Consider the following 17,805-nt stretch of genomic DNA (forward strand, 5'->3'; position numbering starts at 1 on the left):
TAAGAGAAGCCAGTATTCCTTTTCTTCTTGGTCATGATGATTTCTGTCCCCTCCCCAAGTGCCGTTTTTTCCTATTTTTAGCATTGTTTTGTTTTAAGAAATCCTTCTCCTCTAAAGTCTTATCTGGTGGTTCAATTTCAAAACCAACTGGAATCTTTACCAACCATCCCATAGCCAAAGCATAATCTGGGTTTGTATTAAGAAATATCCCTGGTAAAATCCCAAATATTTGGTGTTTGGTTCTTTTGTTTTTTGATTTTTGTTCTTGGCCAATCAATATGTCTCCCTTTCTATTCATTCATGCCTAGTCCCTGCTGATTCTGTGAGCTCCCCAAATTTGTGTACCAAATTCCCTTTTGCTTAAATTAGCCAACTTTTGGTTAGTCGTCGTTGGTTTAGCCAGCTTAGTCGCTCAATAAACAAAAATGTTAACCAATACACTTGGCCTCCATCTTGCCCCTCACCTCTTCTCCCGGATCTAAAATTTCTAGAGATTAAGTATAGATTAGATAACAATTATCCAAATCTTATCTCCCAGATAAATTTACCAGATCAGTAAACTGAAATTAAGTGAATGAGGAACAAGAGCTGATACAAGACGGGACTATTTCAGCAGCGCAATATCATGAGGTGTATTCTTAAAAGACACAAAGAAAGATGTGAGTGCGCATGCCCGTCTGCAACACTGGTGGTCAGGACTTGGTTTCGTTTTAGCCAGAGTTGGCTTTAGTGAAAGACTATTGGAGGAGCCTAACCAGTAGTCTTCTGCTCTGATATCCTTATTACTTCTTCAGAAATGAAGACAACCAGTACAGAGATAATTGGAACTTCGGGAAAGGGATAAGGACAGAAGTCATAGGCAGGCAGTGACAGAGCTGACATTACAGGTTTCCTTATATGTATCATGTACCGGGTCATTCAAGTGCTTTTTGTTTGTTTGTTTGTTTTGTTTTGTTTGCGCTACGCGGGCCTCTCACTGTTGTGGCCTCTCCCGTTGCGGAGCACAGGCTCTGGACGCGCAGGCTCAGCGGCCATGGCTCACAGGCCCAGCCTCTCCGCGGCATGTGGGATCTTCCCGGACCGGGGCACGAACCCGTGTCCCCTGCATCGAGCAGGCGGACTCTCAACCACTGCGCCACCAGGGAAGCCCTCAAGTGCTTTTATGAACATTATCTCTGCTGCTCTTCACAGCAATGCTGGGGAAAGGCGGGGCAGAGATTGTGGTCTCCATCTGACTGCTGAAACACTGAGCTGCAGAGATGAAGTCAGTTTTCATCGGTCCAAAGCTGAAACCCACATCTCTGGCTTCTCCTATAAAGAAACCAGAGGTAGGCTGAGTAACGCGTTGACTAACAGAAACAAGTGGTAAATGAAGGAAGACTTGTAGACCTTCAATTATTAATACTTTCTATTGAGATTCCGAGATAAGTCCGTTACTCTGAAGGTGGGGATAACACCTGGTTGCCTGAGAGAAGGGACTGACATTGGAGCAGGTGCTCCATTAATGTTTAATGAAAAATGAGCTAAGACGTGAGATAGGCCGGACAACCTGAGAGAGGGCCTTAGTGCCCGTACGGGGTTTTGATTCTGCACAACGGGTAAATAGAAGCCTTTGGAGAGGTTTCATAGAGAAAGCACTAGGTCAAGCTCCCTGGCTTATTGAACGACAGCAAAAACTTTTATACTCATATTTTGTTTTCTCAATGACGAAGTCTAAACTAAAGAACAAAAATTCCGCCCTCCTACAGCCCACTGAGGCAAACCCCAGGGAAATCATCATTTTCTTTTCAGGCTTTGGGGTTGCACTCTTTGCTATCTGCTTTCACCACGACGACCACCACCCCGCCCCCCAAACGCGCTACTGGAGCGACCCAAGGCTTCTTTCTGAAGAACAGTGGTAGCTTGGAGGCGTTTAATCACTGTATATTCAAGCCCGACAGAAAGGCGACCCCACGTGGGAGCCCCGGGCGGTCGCTGGCTCCGAGCAGCGTCTCCCAGCAAGCAGAGGTAGCAAGCGCGTTCCGGGGCCTCCCTCCTTGCGCAGCGCTCAGCCCCCGCGAGCTACCACCTCCCCGGCGGCCGGGGGAACTCACCCGGCTCTGGGAGGTCGGGCGGCGGCCGAACGGCCGCTGCTATTGGCTGGTCGGGCGGCGGCGGAGGGGCGGGGCCTCCGTGATTGGCGGGGGCCCCAGCCGAAGGGGGCGGGGCCGCTATATCAGAGAAGTCCCCGCTGCGGCGCAGGCAGTCGGGCTGCTGGAGTGCGGCGGTGCCGCGCGAGTCGGAGAGCCAGCTGGCGGGCGGGCTGGAGAGGGGGTGGCGGGGAGGGCGCGGCGGCTGCGGGTTGCAGGGCAGTGGTCTGCAGGGCTTCAGCCTCCCGAGGGCCAGCCTCGCCGAGCCCGGAACTGGGTCTGAACCCCGCGCACAGCAAAGACGAGGCGGCTGTGGCGGCAGCGGCGGCCCTAGCCATGCTGTGCTATGTGACGAGGCCGGACGCGGTGCTGATGGAGGTGGAGGTGGAGGCGAAAGCCAACGGCGAGGACTGCCTCAACCAGGTGAGGACCAGGGGCCAGGCGCGGGGTCCAGGCCGGTTCCCCGAGGCCGAGGGGCCTCGCTGTGGCGCCGGGACGCGCCGCTTGCCGGGGGCCGGCGGCGCAGCGGCGGCGGCGGGGTTAGTGCGCCCCAGGCGCCCGGCCTGCGCCCCCTCCTCCACGAGGCCGTGGGGCGCACGGCCCTTTCGTGGCGTGCCGGGGTCGCGTGGTGGGGTGGGGGTGGAGGGCGCGGGGGATGCGCGGCGGGCCTGCCCCCCTGCCCCCCAGCCCGGGACTTTCCCGGAAGAAGGAGGCCCAGCACACCTGTCTCAGGTGTGTGAATGATGCCTCCTGTCGGGTCCCCGCGGGGCCTGGCAGCGCCACCTGCGTCCCGGGTTGAGGTGGCTGGAGGCGGTCGCAGGTCCCTCGGGTTGCTTGGCAGACAAGCAATGCCCTTGTCTCTTGATGCTTCTCAAATGGAGAAGCATTTCTTATGCACCTCCTTGCATCTCCCGATTCGCGGGGGACGAGGGGACGGTAGGTTTGGGTCGTGGACTCCTCGGTTGTCTTTAAGCACGCGTTTCCTTAGGAGTGAGGAGGAACGGTTCCAAACAGTGCATAGTGGTGTGGCAGAAAATTTGATCTCAAGTGAAACGCTGTGCCCTCCAACCCCCTCGACCTGAGATGTTTGGAAAACCTCCCGCAAAGCTTAGCTGACACTTGTAGCGTGTTTCCTCAATGTGTTTGCTTTTTTGGAGTCCAGATGGTTAAAATTGTCCAGATAATAAGCTGCCAACTCAGCTGTGCAGATTGTGCTAGTGGAGGGAATTCCAGTGATTGGAATAAAAAGGAAAATACCCCGTGGATTCCCGTCCTCAGCCTTTCTGGAAGGCTACATTTTGAGAACTCCTTTTGTGCCTCTATACTACATCTAGTGGTTTCGCGTCACTGGAGCCTTAGAACTCTGTTGTTTTAGCTGACAACAGGAATTGTAACACCGTTGTTGAACTTTGTTTTTTTTTTTTTTAAAAAAAAGAATAGGCAGGAATCTTAGACTCAGATGGAGTCTTTGGGTTTGCTTTGACCACATGGACCGCTTGCTCACCCACACTGCATTCATTTTTGTTTTAGGTGTGCAGGCGATTGGGAATTATAGAAGTTGATTATTTTGGACTGCAGTTTACGGGTAGCAAAGGTGAAAGTTTATGGCTAAATCTGAGAAATCGGATCTCCCAGCAGATGGATGGGCTAGCCCCTTACCGGCTTAAACTGAGAGTCAAGTTCTTCGTGGAGCCTCATCTCATCTTACAGGAGCAGACTAGGTAAAGTGACGCTAAAATAAACCAATGTCAAATAGACCTTTGATTCCATTTAGGAAGGGCCACTGCACCTTCCCAGAGATGTTCACAGGCAAATTTGTTTTGATACAGAGTGAGTTGGTTATAACTTAGAAGTTTTCCATAGCACAGTTCTTTTGTTGAGGTGAAAAGAGAGCTGCATAGTTGGCCTGGGGTACATTTTCCACCTCTTCTGGTGTTTTTCTTATTTTTATAGGCAATGGGAGAGTAAGGTTGAATTCTTACAAACACTTGAGATCAGTGCCACAACGCAAAAAAATTAAAAAAAGAAAGAAAGAAAAAAGACCTAACTGACTTCCTGATAGCGGCATCTACTGCCCGATAGTAACCTCTGTCTCAGCAGTGTTACTACAGGTCATTGCAGACTGCTCTAACAGAAAGCAGGAAACAGTTCCTCTTGGGTTACTTAAACTTGGTCAACTTCTTCAGCCTAGTGTCAAGTTACAGTGTGTAGCAAAGAGCTCTGTCCGAATTTTAAAAGTTTTTCAATTTCTTGAAAACTTAGTCAGAAAACTCTTTTAAGGTCAGTAGTAATCTAACACTACCCCACAGATAGTTTATACATAATTGTTGAGTTCAGATTGTTAAATTTATCTCTTCTAGAAAGCCACCACTAGTGGTAGACAATTGGAGCATGTGGTTTCCTTTTTCAAACAGAAAATGGATTCTCCCCTGGACTGGCTGTAATACTTTTCTCAAGGATGAGCCAAGCTAGGAAACTGGTGTTTAATATTTACTGCTGAAATGCAGGAGACCTAAATCTTATAGTGGCATGTAAAAAAAAAAAGAAAAAGGAAAATGACTACTTTTAAACACGGTAAACTTTGGATCTTAGTTCTAATGTTTTTCATAATCCTTTGGATTGGAAATTTGCCATGCACATAAAAAATGTGAGTGTGAGACTTATGAGTAATGAGTGAGCCATATCCTTTAAGAGTTTTTAACATGTCATTTTTTTGGTTGTTTACCAAAGGACGTATAGACACGTATTTTGAAATACTATTTATTTGAATTTGAAATCTCTCCTTTGCCTTTTTATGGAGCTTTAAATGGTGAGAGGAGTGTTCAATTTTGTATCTGAGGGAAGCTAGTATATTGAATTCTTAGTGCTCCTGAAAATGTGTTGCAAAATATTCAAGTGATTTCATATTTAAGGATGTTTTAGCTGTCTATATGAATCAGGATAGGTTGGGTTTTTTTTTTTTTTTTTAAAGCGGATTTGTGAATGCTGCCACTTTGCACTTCAGTGTGATAACTTGCAGTTGAGTAAGAGAAAATAATACATATATATATAAAACACCTTGGAATTTTCATTGTGTAGCTTTATCATTATTTTGCAATTATTACAGGGCCTCCAGATTCAAATCTATTTTGATGACACAGATTTATTTTTTAAATCTGCAGAAGCTTGGAGGACCAAATACATCATTTAAACAATGACTGAGGGACTTCCCTGGCGGTCCAGTGGTTAAGACTTCCTCTTCCAATGCAGGGGGTGCAGGTTTGATCCCTGGTTGGGGAGCTGAGATCCCACATGCCTCGTGGCCAAAAAACCAAAACATAAAACAGAAGCAATATTGTAAAAACTTCAATAAAGACTTTAAAAAAATGGTCCAGATCAAATAATCTTAAAAAAAACCCAGTGGCTGCAGTCATAATATAATACATACATCTGTATTATAAATGCTTACAGATTTTACAATTTGCTACTAGTCTTTACCTGTGCTTTCTTGTAATAGAGTTAATAACTATTATAAGCTCCATTCTATTCATGCAAGAAATAGAGATATTTTATGAATTAGAATTGGAATCAAATTTCCTACTTCATTGACTGAATTGACTTTGACTCGAGATTCATGTCTAATAGCACTCAAACATTGCACATACCTAGTTAGACTAGGTAATTTTAATTGATTGTCATTCCTTTTGAAATTATACTGAAAAATTCATGTGATTTTCACTTCTAAAATATTGGTGTATTTTACTTGTTTTTGTGGGGTTCTCTGAAATAGATACAGAATTTGAAGAAAATGCCACCTAAAGTTTATATAGCATTCTGCTTTAATAACTAGATAAAGTGCATTGTAATTAGCATTGTACCTTTTCATTAGGATCAGTAGTTGTGCTGTGTCGAATGTAGTTACAATTAGCATTGTGTTTATGTGCATGATACTACGGAACAGAAATACTTATTTTCCCTAATATTATGTTATCAAGATAAAGCTGGTTGATAAACTTTTTTGATATTTAATCATTTGTTATAAAATATTTATATAAAATGCCATGAAAATAAAATAGATGTGTTTACATGGTGAGTAAGCTCAGCTTTGCCAGTCCAGTTATGAGAGATGATATTTTCCCAGCTCTTCATCAAGTCATGAAGTCAAGTCATAAGTCATTTCCATTTAATACGCAGAAAGTGTCTGGACAGTTTATTAAATGGTGCTGAAATATCCTAGCCAAGTTGTCTCTGTGGACAATTAAAGCAGCCTGCTCACAGTAGCTGGCCTGACTGGGGGCCAGTTAATATATTAGTTTGCATTAGATTAGGAAGGCTGCTGTGAGAATGCAGGCAGAGCTCTAGGGGCAAGGCAGAAGCCCCTGCGTTCTGGGTCCAGCTCAGCAGTCTGCCACCAGCATGTACAGCCTTCCAAGACTTGAGCCCAACTGAAAACCCTGAAAGAGATTCTTTAAATCCCTTCTAGCAGTAGACTTTTTTTTTTTTCTTGGCTTCTGCTTCCTCTCCATATTATTTTCCTAATGCTTTTTCTAAATACATTTCTCTGAAGAGAGAAAAAATATATCCAATGTCTGCTTAGATTGGTAGATAGAGTTAGTCTGGCCTCTGATGTGGCCTGATTTTAGATTTGATTCTTTACCTGGATAATTATGTTTGCTCTGGAATGGGGGATTCTGGAAAGTAACCAGAGAGTTTTGTTTAGACTCAGCTGGCACCTTTCAGAGATTGGCGACAGCAGGTGTTTTCAGCAGATGTTTGCCATGCTATGGATTAAAACGAAAAGTGAAATTAATATATTCCAGAAGTAAATCTGAAATCATAATCATCTTTGAAATTATTACCTTTCAAAGGCTTTTGGTTATTCACAGCAATTCAGACCAGATTTTGTCAACATTTTCAAAACCAGAGATTAGAGAATTATATGCTTCATCTTCAGGGATGGTAATTATACCATCCATTCCCAGTAAAATCTTTCTGTTTCTCCTTGACTGCCACATTTTAGCAGAGCTCTGTGTTCTTTGCTAGAGGCACCCTGCTTGGTTAAGACTTACCAACACCTGAATCCTCTATCCCAGAAACCAATCCCAATACAGGGGCTCCGTGAGTGCTGAACTACATGTTCATGGAAATGCTATAATCCTGAACGTTGCATCTCATTAGGATCTTAAAAGTCGCGAGCAGTGATGCATTTGGCTTCAGACCCCAGCTCACTCATCACTCCCCGGGGAAGCCTTCTCCAGGCGTGCTCAGGAGACTAAACTCTCCCAAGACATCATGTAGCTTTCCTTTATAGCATTTAGTGAGTGTGTAACACTCCATTTACTTATGTGACAATTTGCTTATTGTCAGCCGCTCTAATAATCTAAAATTCCATTAAGCAAGGAGCTGATCAACCTTGTACACCCAGAATCTAGCAAGTGCTTGGTGTGTAAATATTTGTTGAATCAATGAATTAAGAACTTGGAAATAAAAAAAAATAGGGTTAACTGATACTGTGATAATATAAATTTTCTTATAGGTATTGAAATGTTTGCCAGTTTGCTTCTATAACCTGAAAAGTTTGAGAATGTCTAAAAGAATTCTCACCACTAAAAAATGTTTTGTAGTGATTTTTCTCAGTTAAGAATTTGCTCAGTGCTTGGCATTCTTTTGTTTGCTTGCTTCCTTCCTTCGCCCCCTCTACCTCATTCCAAGGCATTTTTGTTCATTGTGGTTGTTTTATCTAGAATGAACTACCACGCTCCTGGACCTTTTACGAAGTTCAGATAGTTTTCAAGCCGCAGGCTCACTTTATCTAATTTCACCCAATTTGTAGGTCCTGACTACTTATTAAACTCAAATTTTCCCTGTCTCTCAACAAATATTACTTAGACAAGTGAAAATCGAAGGAAGATGGCATCACTGAAACCCACAAAGCAAATGCCACATGCAAACTATAGGCAGGTGGGGGTGATAATCTCAAATCAGTACACAGCTGAATCACATTGACCCTAGCCAGTGCCTGTAATCACATTCAAAGTCTTATAAAACATCATCACGCAATGAGAAGCCCACGCATCGCAGCGAAGAGTAGCACTCGCTCGCCGCAACTAGAGAAAAGCCGGCGCGCAGCAACGAAGACCCAACACAGCCAAAAGTAAAATAAATAAATAAATTTAAAACAAAACACATTGTCACGATGGGAAAGGTTGATTACAGAATTTACCTTTGTGTGATTCAGGATGGGTAAATTCCATAGGATGCATTGCAGGAGTATTATGCTCTTCATATCAACTACATGCCTAAGAGTGGAATGACACATTCTTTTTTTTTTTTGGTATGCCCAAATACAACATAGGCTCCAGGAAAGTAAAAAATGGTAAAGACAGACGTGTATATTATTTCCAAAGAAAGTTTAATTACATTTCTGAATTCTTATTTAAGTTTTTCTTTCTGTTCAGAGTACGGGATGTTTGTGGTGGTATATGGTTATTTTAGCCACAGACCGCCCGCCTGGGCCCCTTCAGTCTCTTTGTGAATTTCTGATACTTATATATGTGTATGAAATATCAGAGAACATTGAGAAATTTATTTTTATGTAAACAAAATGAACTGTTCATTTTGAATGTCATTATAAATAAAATTTGAATATTTAGATGGCACAAAGGGCAGATTCAGGGTGACCAGTGGGGTCAGGTTCCAGGTTTATTTATTCTCTGAGTCGTGTACCACTACAGCCCGATCCCAGACCTCTTCTGGACCTGATAGCCCTCCACACTAATCTAAATTGTTGAGAAAGAGATTGTAGTTAATGCTCTTAAACTACAAGATTGCCCGGACTGTTGTTTGCCTAGGGACAGCTATCTACTGTGAGTAATCATATTTTTTAGAAGTCCAGATTTTATGCTTCCAAGTGTTTTTCTGCTGTGAGTTGTAACTACTTTTGAACTTAGGAATTTCCCTCACCTGTACCCTCCTTATCTTTTAACTGCCTTGGAGCCTGAGGAGAAAGTAAATTTATCGGTGATTCCCATTTTGCATTTTGGGCTTTGAGAAGGATTTCCTTAAACCTGAATAGAGACCTGACTTGGTAATTATTGGCTGTGACAGGTTTGTCAATTGTAAGCCTTCCATGAAGTGTGGTAGATGTGATGGTTCATTTTAGGTGTGGCTCTTCATTTGAATTCTGAACCTTGACCCTAGGGATTTTTACTGGTGTTATTTTCTCAACCTCTTACTATGAAAAATTTCAAATGTACGGATAAGTTGAAAATTTTTACAGTGAACACCCAATACCTAGATTCTACTATTAACGGTTTAATATACTTGCTTTATCACATATTTATCCATTTATTGATCCCTCTATCCATCCATCAGTCTATTTTTTCATGCTTTTCAAAATAAGTTGTATGTGAGTACACATCTCCCTAAATACTTCAGTATGCGTATCACTAACTAGAACTCAGTATTTGCCTACAGTTCTTTTTTTTCTTTTGATTGATACAAAATTTATATATGATGAAATGCCTAAATCCTAATATACCACTTAATGAGTTTTGGCAAATGGATGTACCTGTTTAAACAAAACCCTTATCAACTATTAGCCATCACTCCAGAAAGTTCTCTCATGCCTCTCTGCAGTCGTTCCCACCCCCCCTTCCCTACCGCCACCCTACAACCAGGTTGTATGTTTTTCCAGCATAGTTTAGTGATGCCTCTTCTACTTCATGTCAGTGGAATCGCACAGTATGTACTCTTTTGTGTCCGGTTCCTTTTGTTTATCATAAATTTTTCGAGACCCATCATCTTATTGTATACATCAGCGGCTCGTTCCTGTTTATTGCTGGATAGTATTCCACTGTAGGAACGTGCTGCTGTTTGTTTATGCATACTCCTATGATGAATACCTGTTTTCCAGCTATCGTGAATAAAGCTGCTCTGAGCATTCAAGCACAAGTCTTTTGTAGACATGTGTTTTCATTTCTCTTGAGTAAATAAGAATGGAAGAGCTGGGTCCTAGAGGAGGTAATTGTTTAGCTTATAAGTAACTGCCGCATCTTTTCCCGAAGCAATTGTACCATTCTGTACTCCTGTCAGCAATGTACAGGGGACCAGTGCGTCTACATCCCTGCCAGGTTTCAGGTGGGTTTATAGTGGTAGCACATTGTGGTTTTAATTTCTACATCTCTGTTGATTAATAACACTTTCATGTGCTTATTGGCCTTTTGTACATCTTTTGCGAAGTATCTATTCAAGTCACTGGCCCTTTTTTATTGAGTTGTTGTCTTTATTTTTGAGCTGCACAAATTCTTTACATATACTAGTCCTTTGTCAGATATATGTTTTATAAGTGTATTTTTTTTTTCCTGTGGTTTGCGTGTGTTTTTGATGCCTTTTGATGAGTAGAAGTTTTTAACCTTGGTGAAGTCTCATTTATCCACTTTTTTCTTTTACGGTTTTTGCTGACTGCATCCTGAGGGGAACCTACCTCCAAGTCGTGAAGATACTCATATCCTATGTTTAGTTCTAAAAGGGTTACAGTTGTAGCTTTTACATTTAGGCCTGTGATGTATCTTGAACTGATTTTTGTTTCACTGGAATTTAAGATACAAAACAAACCTATAGCAATTCTGTTGTGACTTGATAATTTTTAAATATAACTTGGCAGTTAGAGCTTGTGGTTTAATGACTCATTGGACTGAGGCGGGCATATGGGTGATCCGGGCACATGGGTGATCTCAGTGGGTGTCTCGCTCTCTGAGGGACAAACCAGCCATTACAAAGGAGGGCCAAGTTCAGTCAGTCTCTTGGGGAGAAATTCACTTCAGTTATTAGGACTGGAGACTTTTTAAAAATAGCTACTTAGCCATTTTCGAGATGTCTTAGATTAGTTACTTAATTTTGAGTTTAATAGTAAGTGTGGAGATAGTTGTTTTATATTTGTGTCATGAAAAGCTCTTCAAAATTACGTCACTGGGAAGATAACTGGAGGGCAGTAATTGAGAGTAACTGCGATGAGCAGATCGACAACTCCCGACTGGTTTGCAGAGAGTTCTGCTTTGATTGTTAGATGAGTTCTTTATGAGACAAGCCAGGGTTTAGAGGAGAGTGCTCTGATTACAGTTCTCAAAAGATAAATGACCTAACTTTATTCCGTAAAGCTATGGAAAGGAGTTCATTTTAAACACAGAGGAAATCTGAAGTACATACTCTGAAACAAAAATATATTAAGGATATGTGACTCTTTTTTAAATTAAAATATGACATATCCTTATATTTATCCCCCCCCCCTTTTTTTAAGTCTTCTCTAATGCTGCAGCAAGTGTGAATTCATTAAATGCAAAGACATGAGTTAGCTAGAATGTTTCACTTTGGGGCTCCAAACCCCATCCATATATTGAAAGTGTATCCGTTTTCTTAGTAACTGGGTAAAGCTTGAAGAGTCATGAATTTCAAGGTGCAACCAGAACAATGTTTAGAAAATGAGCTTATGTCTGTTAGGACATATTCATAGACGTTTGCTTAAGACAAAGAAATCATTTTTTCCAAAGGCTTTCTTTCTGTTTATGATTCTAGCATGTAGCCTAAATTGAATTTGATAGGCCAACCACTTTTGATCTTTAGTTTAAAAAAAAAAAGAAAATACACTGCAGGCCTGACTTCTTTGACCACATCTGCTCATTTTGATATTATTGGTAACTTTTAACCACTTTACGAAATGGGAGGTGTGTGTGGGGGGGAGATCCATGAGCCAGACAGTTACAGGCCAGATGGTTGGAGAGAAAATAATAGGAGAAAATACTTGACTGAAAACCACCCCTAATTATTGAGCCATCACTGGATTCCGTGTGGAAATGTTTCTGTATGCCCTGCCATTCTCCCTCTTCGAAAGACCACATTAAATAGAGTCTGCAGATGGCCTGCCACCGCTGTGACCTTTGCTGTCACTGCTGCACGTGCTCTTCTCCTGGAGAGCATAAACTTATCACCCAAGAGCCAGTTTGTAGCCAGAGTTATTTTGATAGGATACATTCCTTGACACCAAAAGGCTGTACATTGCATCGAAACAGGAGCCATCAGATATATTCACCCTGGGACCCCAGCATAGGGCTTGGCACAGTGGCGATGCGTGGCAGATTTGTTGACTTGAAATGAAAAGGTTGCTTTATAGCCATGAAACGGCAAAATGCAGGAAGGGCCTTACCAGAAAGTTTCTGTAAATGATAAGGAGGAGGATTTTTGGACTCACAGGGTATCGACCGCAATGCAGCCGAGAATGTGGAGTATGTTGAAAAGGCTATCGTCCCCCACCTCCTTTTGAAAAATTCTGACTCCCAGACCGAGGAAGGATCACATTACTCTCAGGCTGCTGACCACCTGTTAACATTTTGTTACTGCTGCTGCTTTGCTTTTGATTTTGACAGCTGTCTGTCCAGAAGTCGGTCCTGGATAGTTTGGAAAAGGAAATTGGATCAATTTTGAAACTCTTCTTTTGCAGGCTAAACTAGTCTCTAACTTAATACTTAGGAAATAAGTTAAAAGACATTTTCACATAAGCAGTAATTAAATCGAGAAGACTTAGTTTGGGTGACACCCTTAAAATCTTTCAGCACATACTTCTTTAATGGAAGTATATATTTCGGTTTTTGGGTGATACCCTTAAAATCTTTCAGCACATACTTTCTTCTTTAATGGAAGTATATATTTAAGTTTTTGTTCCCTACTAACATGTCCACTGATGAATGCAGAGACAGAGGCACCTTAATCAAGATGACGTTTACTGAACAGTCCTCTAAAAAGCTTTCTGAGGTCTGAAGCAGTGTTGTAACACCAAGATTTTAAGGGACGGCTAGACCTCAGTCCTCAGATAGCTATTTTAAAACAAGTTATTTTTGTAGTTATTTCTTTGCCCCAGTAAGGACCCCCTTCTCAGTTTAGCAGTATGTCAGAAATACTTTAAAGACAAGCACATGTTTGGGTTAATAAAAACCATGCTTATCTTCTTCCAGTGCTATTATGCGTTCTTCACTGTGATTTCTTCATAGGCGGCTTTGAATAAAGAAAAAACTGCAGTGTTTGGCAGAGTCTGATAATTTTAAACATTTCTTTATCATTATAGAAGGCACAAAATGTTGAATTTAAACATTTCTTAAAGGAGGATTAAATGGCTCTTGTCAGCCTGAAGTTTTGAGACTCTCAACAGAGCCCCTCCTTGTATTTCTAGCCTCAAGTTCCCTTGCCTCCTTCTTTTTGCATTGTTCACCTTATCCCTTCTACCTGGATGTCAGACACAAGGCTAGCATATATAAATAAAAGCATCTCGAGGACTGGAATAAGGGTATCCAGCTGAAGGGGGGGAATTTAGGAACCCTGTTCAGAGCTTTACAATGATGATCATAATTCATTTGTTAACAGAAGGAATAGTATGGCATTGCAGCATGTTTGAGAGGCTGTATTGAGTCATCCAAGGAAGGTTATACATTTGCCAGAGGCAGATTTCATAATCCAGGCCAGTGTGCCTATGACAGTTCAGATACTCTGTTCAGAATCTTAGGCAACACGGATTGGCAGGCAACAATATCTGAAGTTTTCCAGGATTTCTAATTCTCACATACCTTTCGGTAAATGTAGAATACAGTGTTGTATACAATTAGGACAGGCTCAGATGGAATGAAACCAGGATGGGAATATAAACTAGTTGCAGACCACGTGTAGTTTTACGTACATTTATAGAACTCTCTGATGTTAGAGGCACTTATGAAGTCAGCTCAGGTGCAGCTAAATACTAGAAGTTAGAACATGTCAAATATAATAGAGGAATAGATAGTTTGCATGTGATATAGACAAAAGGGTATCCAAATGAGGGGACAGGAGGAGTGGCCTTCAGGACAGAGGGAACAGCAAGACCAGAGACGTGGGGGCGTGAATGTACTTGGTTTTTCCAGAAGGAGGAATTGTCCCTTTCGTGGGACATAGTGGCTGGAGGGAATGACAGGAGATGTGGCTGGAAATCTGGGGCCAGATGTGGAGAACCCTGGGTTCATGCTGACCGTGTGCTTCCTTGGCAAACAATGGGGATCCCTTGAAGGATTCTGAGCGGAGAAATGGCAAGTTTGTATCAGAAGCAAGCATCTTGGAAGATGGATTCACAGAGTCTGGAAGAGAGATCAGCTTAGAGGATATTGTAAATTCTCTGACAGTTGAGAGCTACAAGTAGGATAGAGGAGGGAAAAATGGGAAAAATGGAACTGGATTTAAAGAGTTTTCAGAGACAGAAGGAAGATGAAGAGTCAAAAGTGAGTCTGTGGTAAAAATAACAAATCAGTCTCTGGTTTCCACTGGGAGAAAAAGTGGGTTTGGGAAGAAAGTTTGGCTTTGAAGAAGGTGAAATTGGGATACTGAAGACCATCCAGTGGAGAAGCCTGTTAGCACTTGGATATTTGAATATGATCCTTAGGAGAGAAGTTGGGATTAAAACTAGAGATTTGGGGCTTCCCTGGTGGCGCAGTGGTTGAGAGTCCGCCTGCTGATGCAGGGGACGCGGGTTTGTGCCCCGGTCCGGGAAGATCCCACATGCCCGGCTGGGCCCGTGAGCCATGGCCGCTGAGCCTGCGCGTCCGGAGCCTGTGCTCCACAACGGGAGAGGCCACAACAGTGAGAGGCCCGCGTACCGCAAACAAACAAACAAAAAAAAAAAACCAGAGATTTGAGGGTCATTTGAATAAAGGTGAGGCTCGTAAGATAATAATTACAGGTCAAGATAAAGTTTTTCTGATTAAGATCATTTCTTTTAAATAGTGTAATGCAGAAACATGTATATAATTATTTTACATTTTGTAACTTGAATGTTACTGAACTTGTCATAGTTAGACTTGTTTTGTTTGGGTTAAGACTTTTTGTTTCAGAGAAACTTAATCCTTAGACTTATTTTGCCTTACTACTCATGATAAAAAAGAGTCTGTAACTGTAAGCATTTTTAAGGTAGCCTTCTTCCTTGCTCTCTTTTCCTTACTTAAATGGGATTATGAAGTTGCTAAGCTGTTGGGTCTGATACCAAGTTAGTCCCTCAGCATAACCTCACTCTCACATTGCTTTGCAGGCATATCTTTTTCTTGCATATCAAGGAGGCCCTCCTGGCAGGCCACCTCCAGTGTTCACCAGAGCAAGCAGTGGAACTCAGTGCCCTCCTGGCCCAGACCAAGTTTGGCGACTATAACCAGAACACAGCCAAGTACAGCTATGAAGAGCTGTGTGCCAAGGAGCTCTCCAGTGCCACCTTGAACAGGTGAGGCTGCAGTTCAGGCTCATGTTTATTGTCATAGATCTAGCGAATTCATAAGAATTTCCAGAAGAAAATCAAACTATGATAGATACAGGTAATTTGTGAGGTTGAGACTAGACCATTGCTCAATATAACCAACTATTTTCAAGAGATTCTTAGCCTTTTCTTTGAGAAACTTACAAACACAAAACATAATCCACACAAATAAATGCCCTTATACAAAATACTATATAACAGGAATTGTAAAATCTCTGACCTTTTAAGAATGCGTATCTCTTAAAAAGTCTGTCATGTTTATCGGCATTTTCTTCATCCCAGCAAGGATTAAACCAAGAGACCTAACAAAGATGTCTTAATTATCTATTCCTGGGTAACAGGGTTGCCCCCCCTAAACTTAGTGGCTTAAAACAACAAAATCATCTCACAGTTCTCTGGGTTAGGAATCTGGCCGTGGCCCGGTTGGGTTCTCTGGCTCCAGATCTTTGAGGAGGCTGCAGTCAAGCTGCTGGGGGGGTTCAGTCTCATCTGAAGGCTCACACGAGGGAGGGATCTGCTTCCAGTTTGGCCCAGGTGACTTGTTGGCTGGCCTGTGCCTTCACCACGGCGGCCTCTTCGGGGGGGGGCTGTTTGATAACGTGGGGACTGGCTTCCCCAAGGACGAGCAGTTGAGTCAGAGCAAGAGCAAACACCCAATACGGATTCAAAGTCTCTTTATAACTTAATCTCAGAAGTGAGTGACAGCACATCACTTTGGCCGTATTCTGTACATTAGAAGCAAGTCATTACTCCAGCGTACACTCAAGTGAAGGAAGTTACACGAGGGCATGGATACCAGGAGGTGGGGACCTTTAAGGATGGTATTGGAGGCTGTCCGCCCCAATAGATAAAATAGATCCTGCATTTTTCAGTTGCAAATGACCTAATCAATCCCATATAATGCTATATTATAATGAAACTTAGAAAGCAAATCTAGACAAATGGCATGAGACATTGCTACGTATAAATTTCTTATGTATATTTTTAGAGATTTTCCATAGTTCTTTTAATTCATCCCCGTCTGGCATCCCCAATAGTTTTTTCTCCTAATGATTTAATAGTTGAGATCTTGAACAGTGTCTTAAAAGTATTTTACAATAAGTTTGCTAAATAAATGAAATATCAATAGTATATAGCTTTGAGTTTTTGTGATTCGTAAATGACAGTGTCAGTATAATTCACTAGTAAAAATGATACCGATTTATCTCTGAAGACTACATCAGTTAATCTCTCTGTATGCCTCTCTGCCCTTTTGGTGTCTTGCAGCATTGTGGCAAAGCATAAGGAGTTGGAGGGGACCAGCCAGGCTTCGGCTGAATACCAGGTTTTGCAGATTGTGTCCGCAATGGAAAACTACGGCACAGAATGGCATTCTGTGAGGGACAGCGAAGGGCAGAAACTCCTCATTGGGGTTGGACCTGAAGGAATCTCAATTTGTAAAGATGACTTCAGCCCAATTAATAGGTAACCCAAGTCTTAAATTTTTGTTTAGACCTACATGTGTATGTACTTTTGTAGCTCTGATGGTGAAAATAGGAAATGGAGAGGGATTTACTAGACAGTCATCCTTTAGGAATAATGTGTTTCATTTTGGGTAGGTACATTCATTTTATTCAGGCCTTGATAACCATTCCAATATTTTTTTTTAAATATAGGCTCAAGTGTACTGATGTGACAGAGTTAATATTTTTTACATGTCATCCACGGCTATAAAAATCTCATTTCACACACTCACATCACACACACACACTCACACACACACTCACACTCACTCCAAAACTTGCACCAGTACTCCTCTCCAACTCTTTTCAAAGAGGCTTCATACCTAGGGAGCAGAGTGCTTATCTGATGGTCCCAGGCAGAGTGTCTGGCTTTATGGCTGGGCCCTGAGCACATGGGAACCCTGCAGAAGCACACACACGGTGACGCATCTCCCCGGGCTTGCTCACTTTTCTCTTCCCACATTTCAGGATCGCTTACCCTGTCGTGCAGATGGCTACCCAGTCAGGGAAGAACGTGTACCTCACCATCACCAAGGAGTCTGGGAACAGCATCGTGCTCTTGTTCAAGATGATCAGCACCCGGGCAGCCAGCGGGCTCTACCGAGCCATCACCGAGACGCATGCTTTTTACAGGCACGTACCCCTGTGCACCCCGTAACCCCAGCGTCTGCCACAATACTGAGATTTCCAGGTGACAGCAAGGCTCCTATGGTTCCTGGTATCACTGTGTCCGTGAACCTTGTATAGAGCTTAAGAAATCGGTTGTTTTCGAACCCTTCATTTCTACCATAGCAGTGGGGTCCTTCTCAACATCATCCTGCTTTTCCCTCAGGGTGTGTGTGTGTGTGTGTGTGTGTGTGTGTGTGTGTGTGTGTGTGTG

General features: G+C 42.4%; 1 protein-coding gene across 2 annotated transcripts in view; it reads left to right on the forward strand.

Moving 5' to 3' along the window:
- The first annotated feature begins 2,249 nt into the window (after positions 1-2,249).
- The window catches only part of MYLIP (myosin regulatory light chain interacting protein), a 20,355-nt gene continuing 4,799 nt past the window's right edge, over positions 2,250-17,805 (forward strand). Inside the window, exons 1-5 of one of the 2 annotated variants that reach the window (XM_029243985.1) lie at positions 2,250-2,552; positions 3,660-3,850; positions 15,205-15,390; positions 16,690-16,887; positions 17,394-17,558. In XM_029243985.1, the coding sequence (XP_029099818.1) occupies positions 2,466-2,552; positions 3,660-3,850; positions 15,205-15,390; positions 16,690-16,887; positions 17,394-17,558 (827 nt within the window). In that variant the 5' untranslated portion in view covers positions 2,250-2,465. The remainder of the gene's footprint in view (positions 2,553-3,659; positions 3,851-15,204; positions 15,391-16,689; positions 16,888-17,393; positions 17,559-17,805) is intronic. The other variant, XM_029243986.1, reaches the window with a different exon arrangement.

This window comes from Monodon monoceros, unplaced genomic scaffold, assembly GCF_005190385.1.
Source record: "Monodon monoceros isolate NGI ecotype Baffin Bay Population unplaced genomic scaffold, NGI_Narwhal_1 Super_Scaffold_3, whole genome shotgun sequence".
NCBI lineage: Eukaryota > Metazoa > Chordata > Mammalia > Artiodactyla > Monodontidae > Monodon > Monodon monoceros.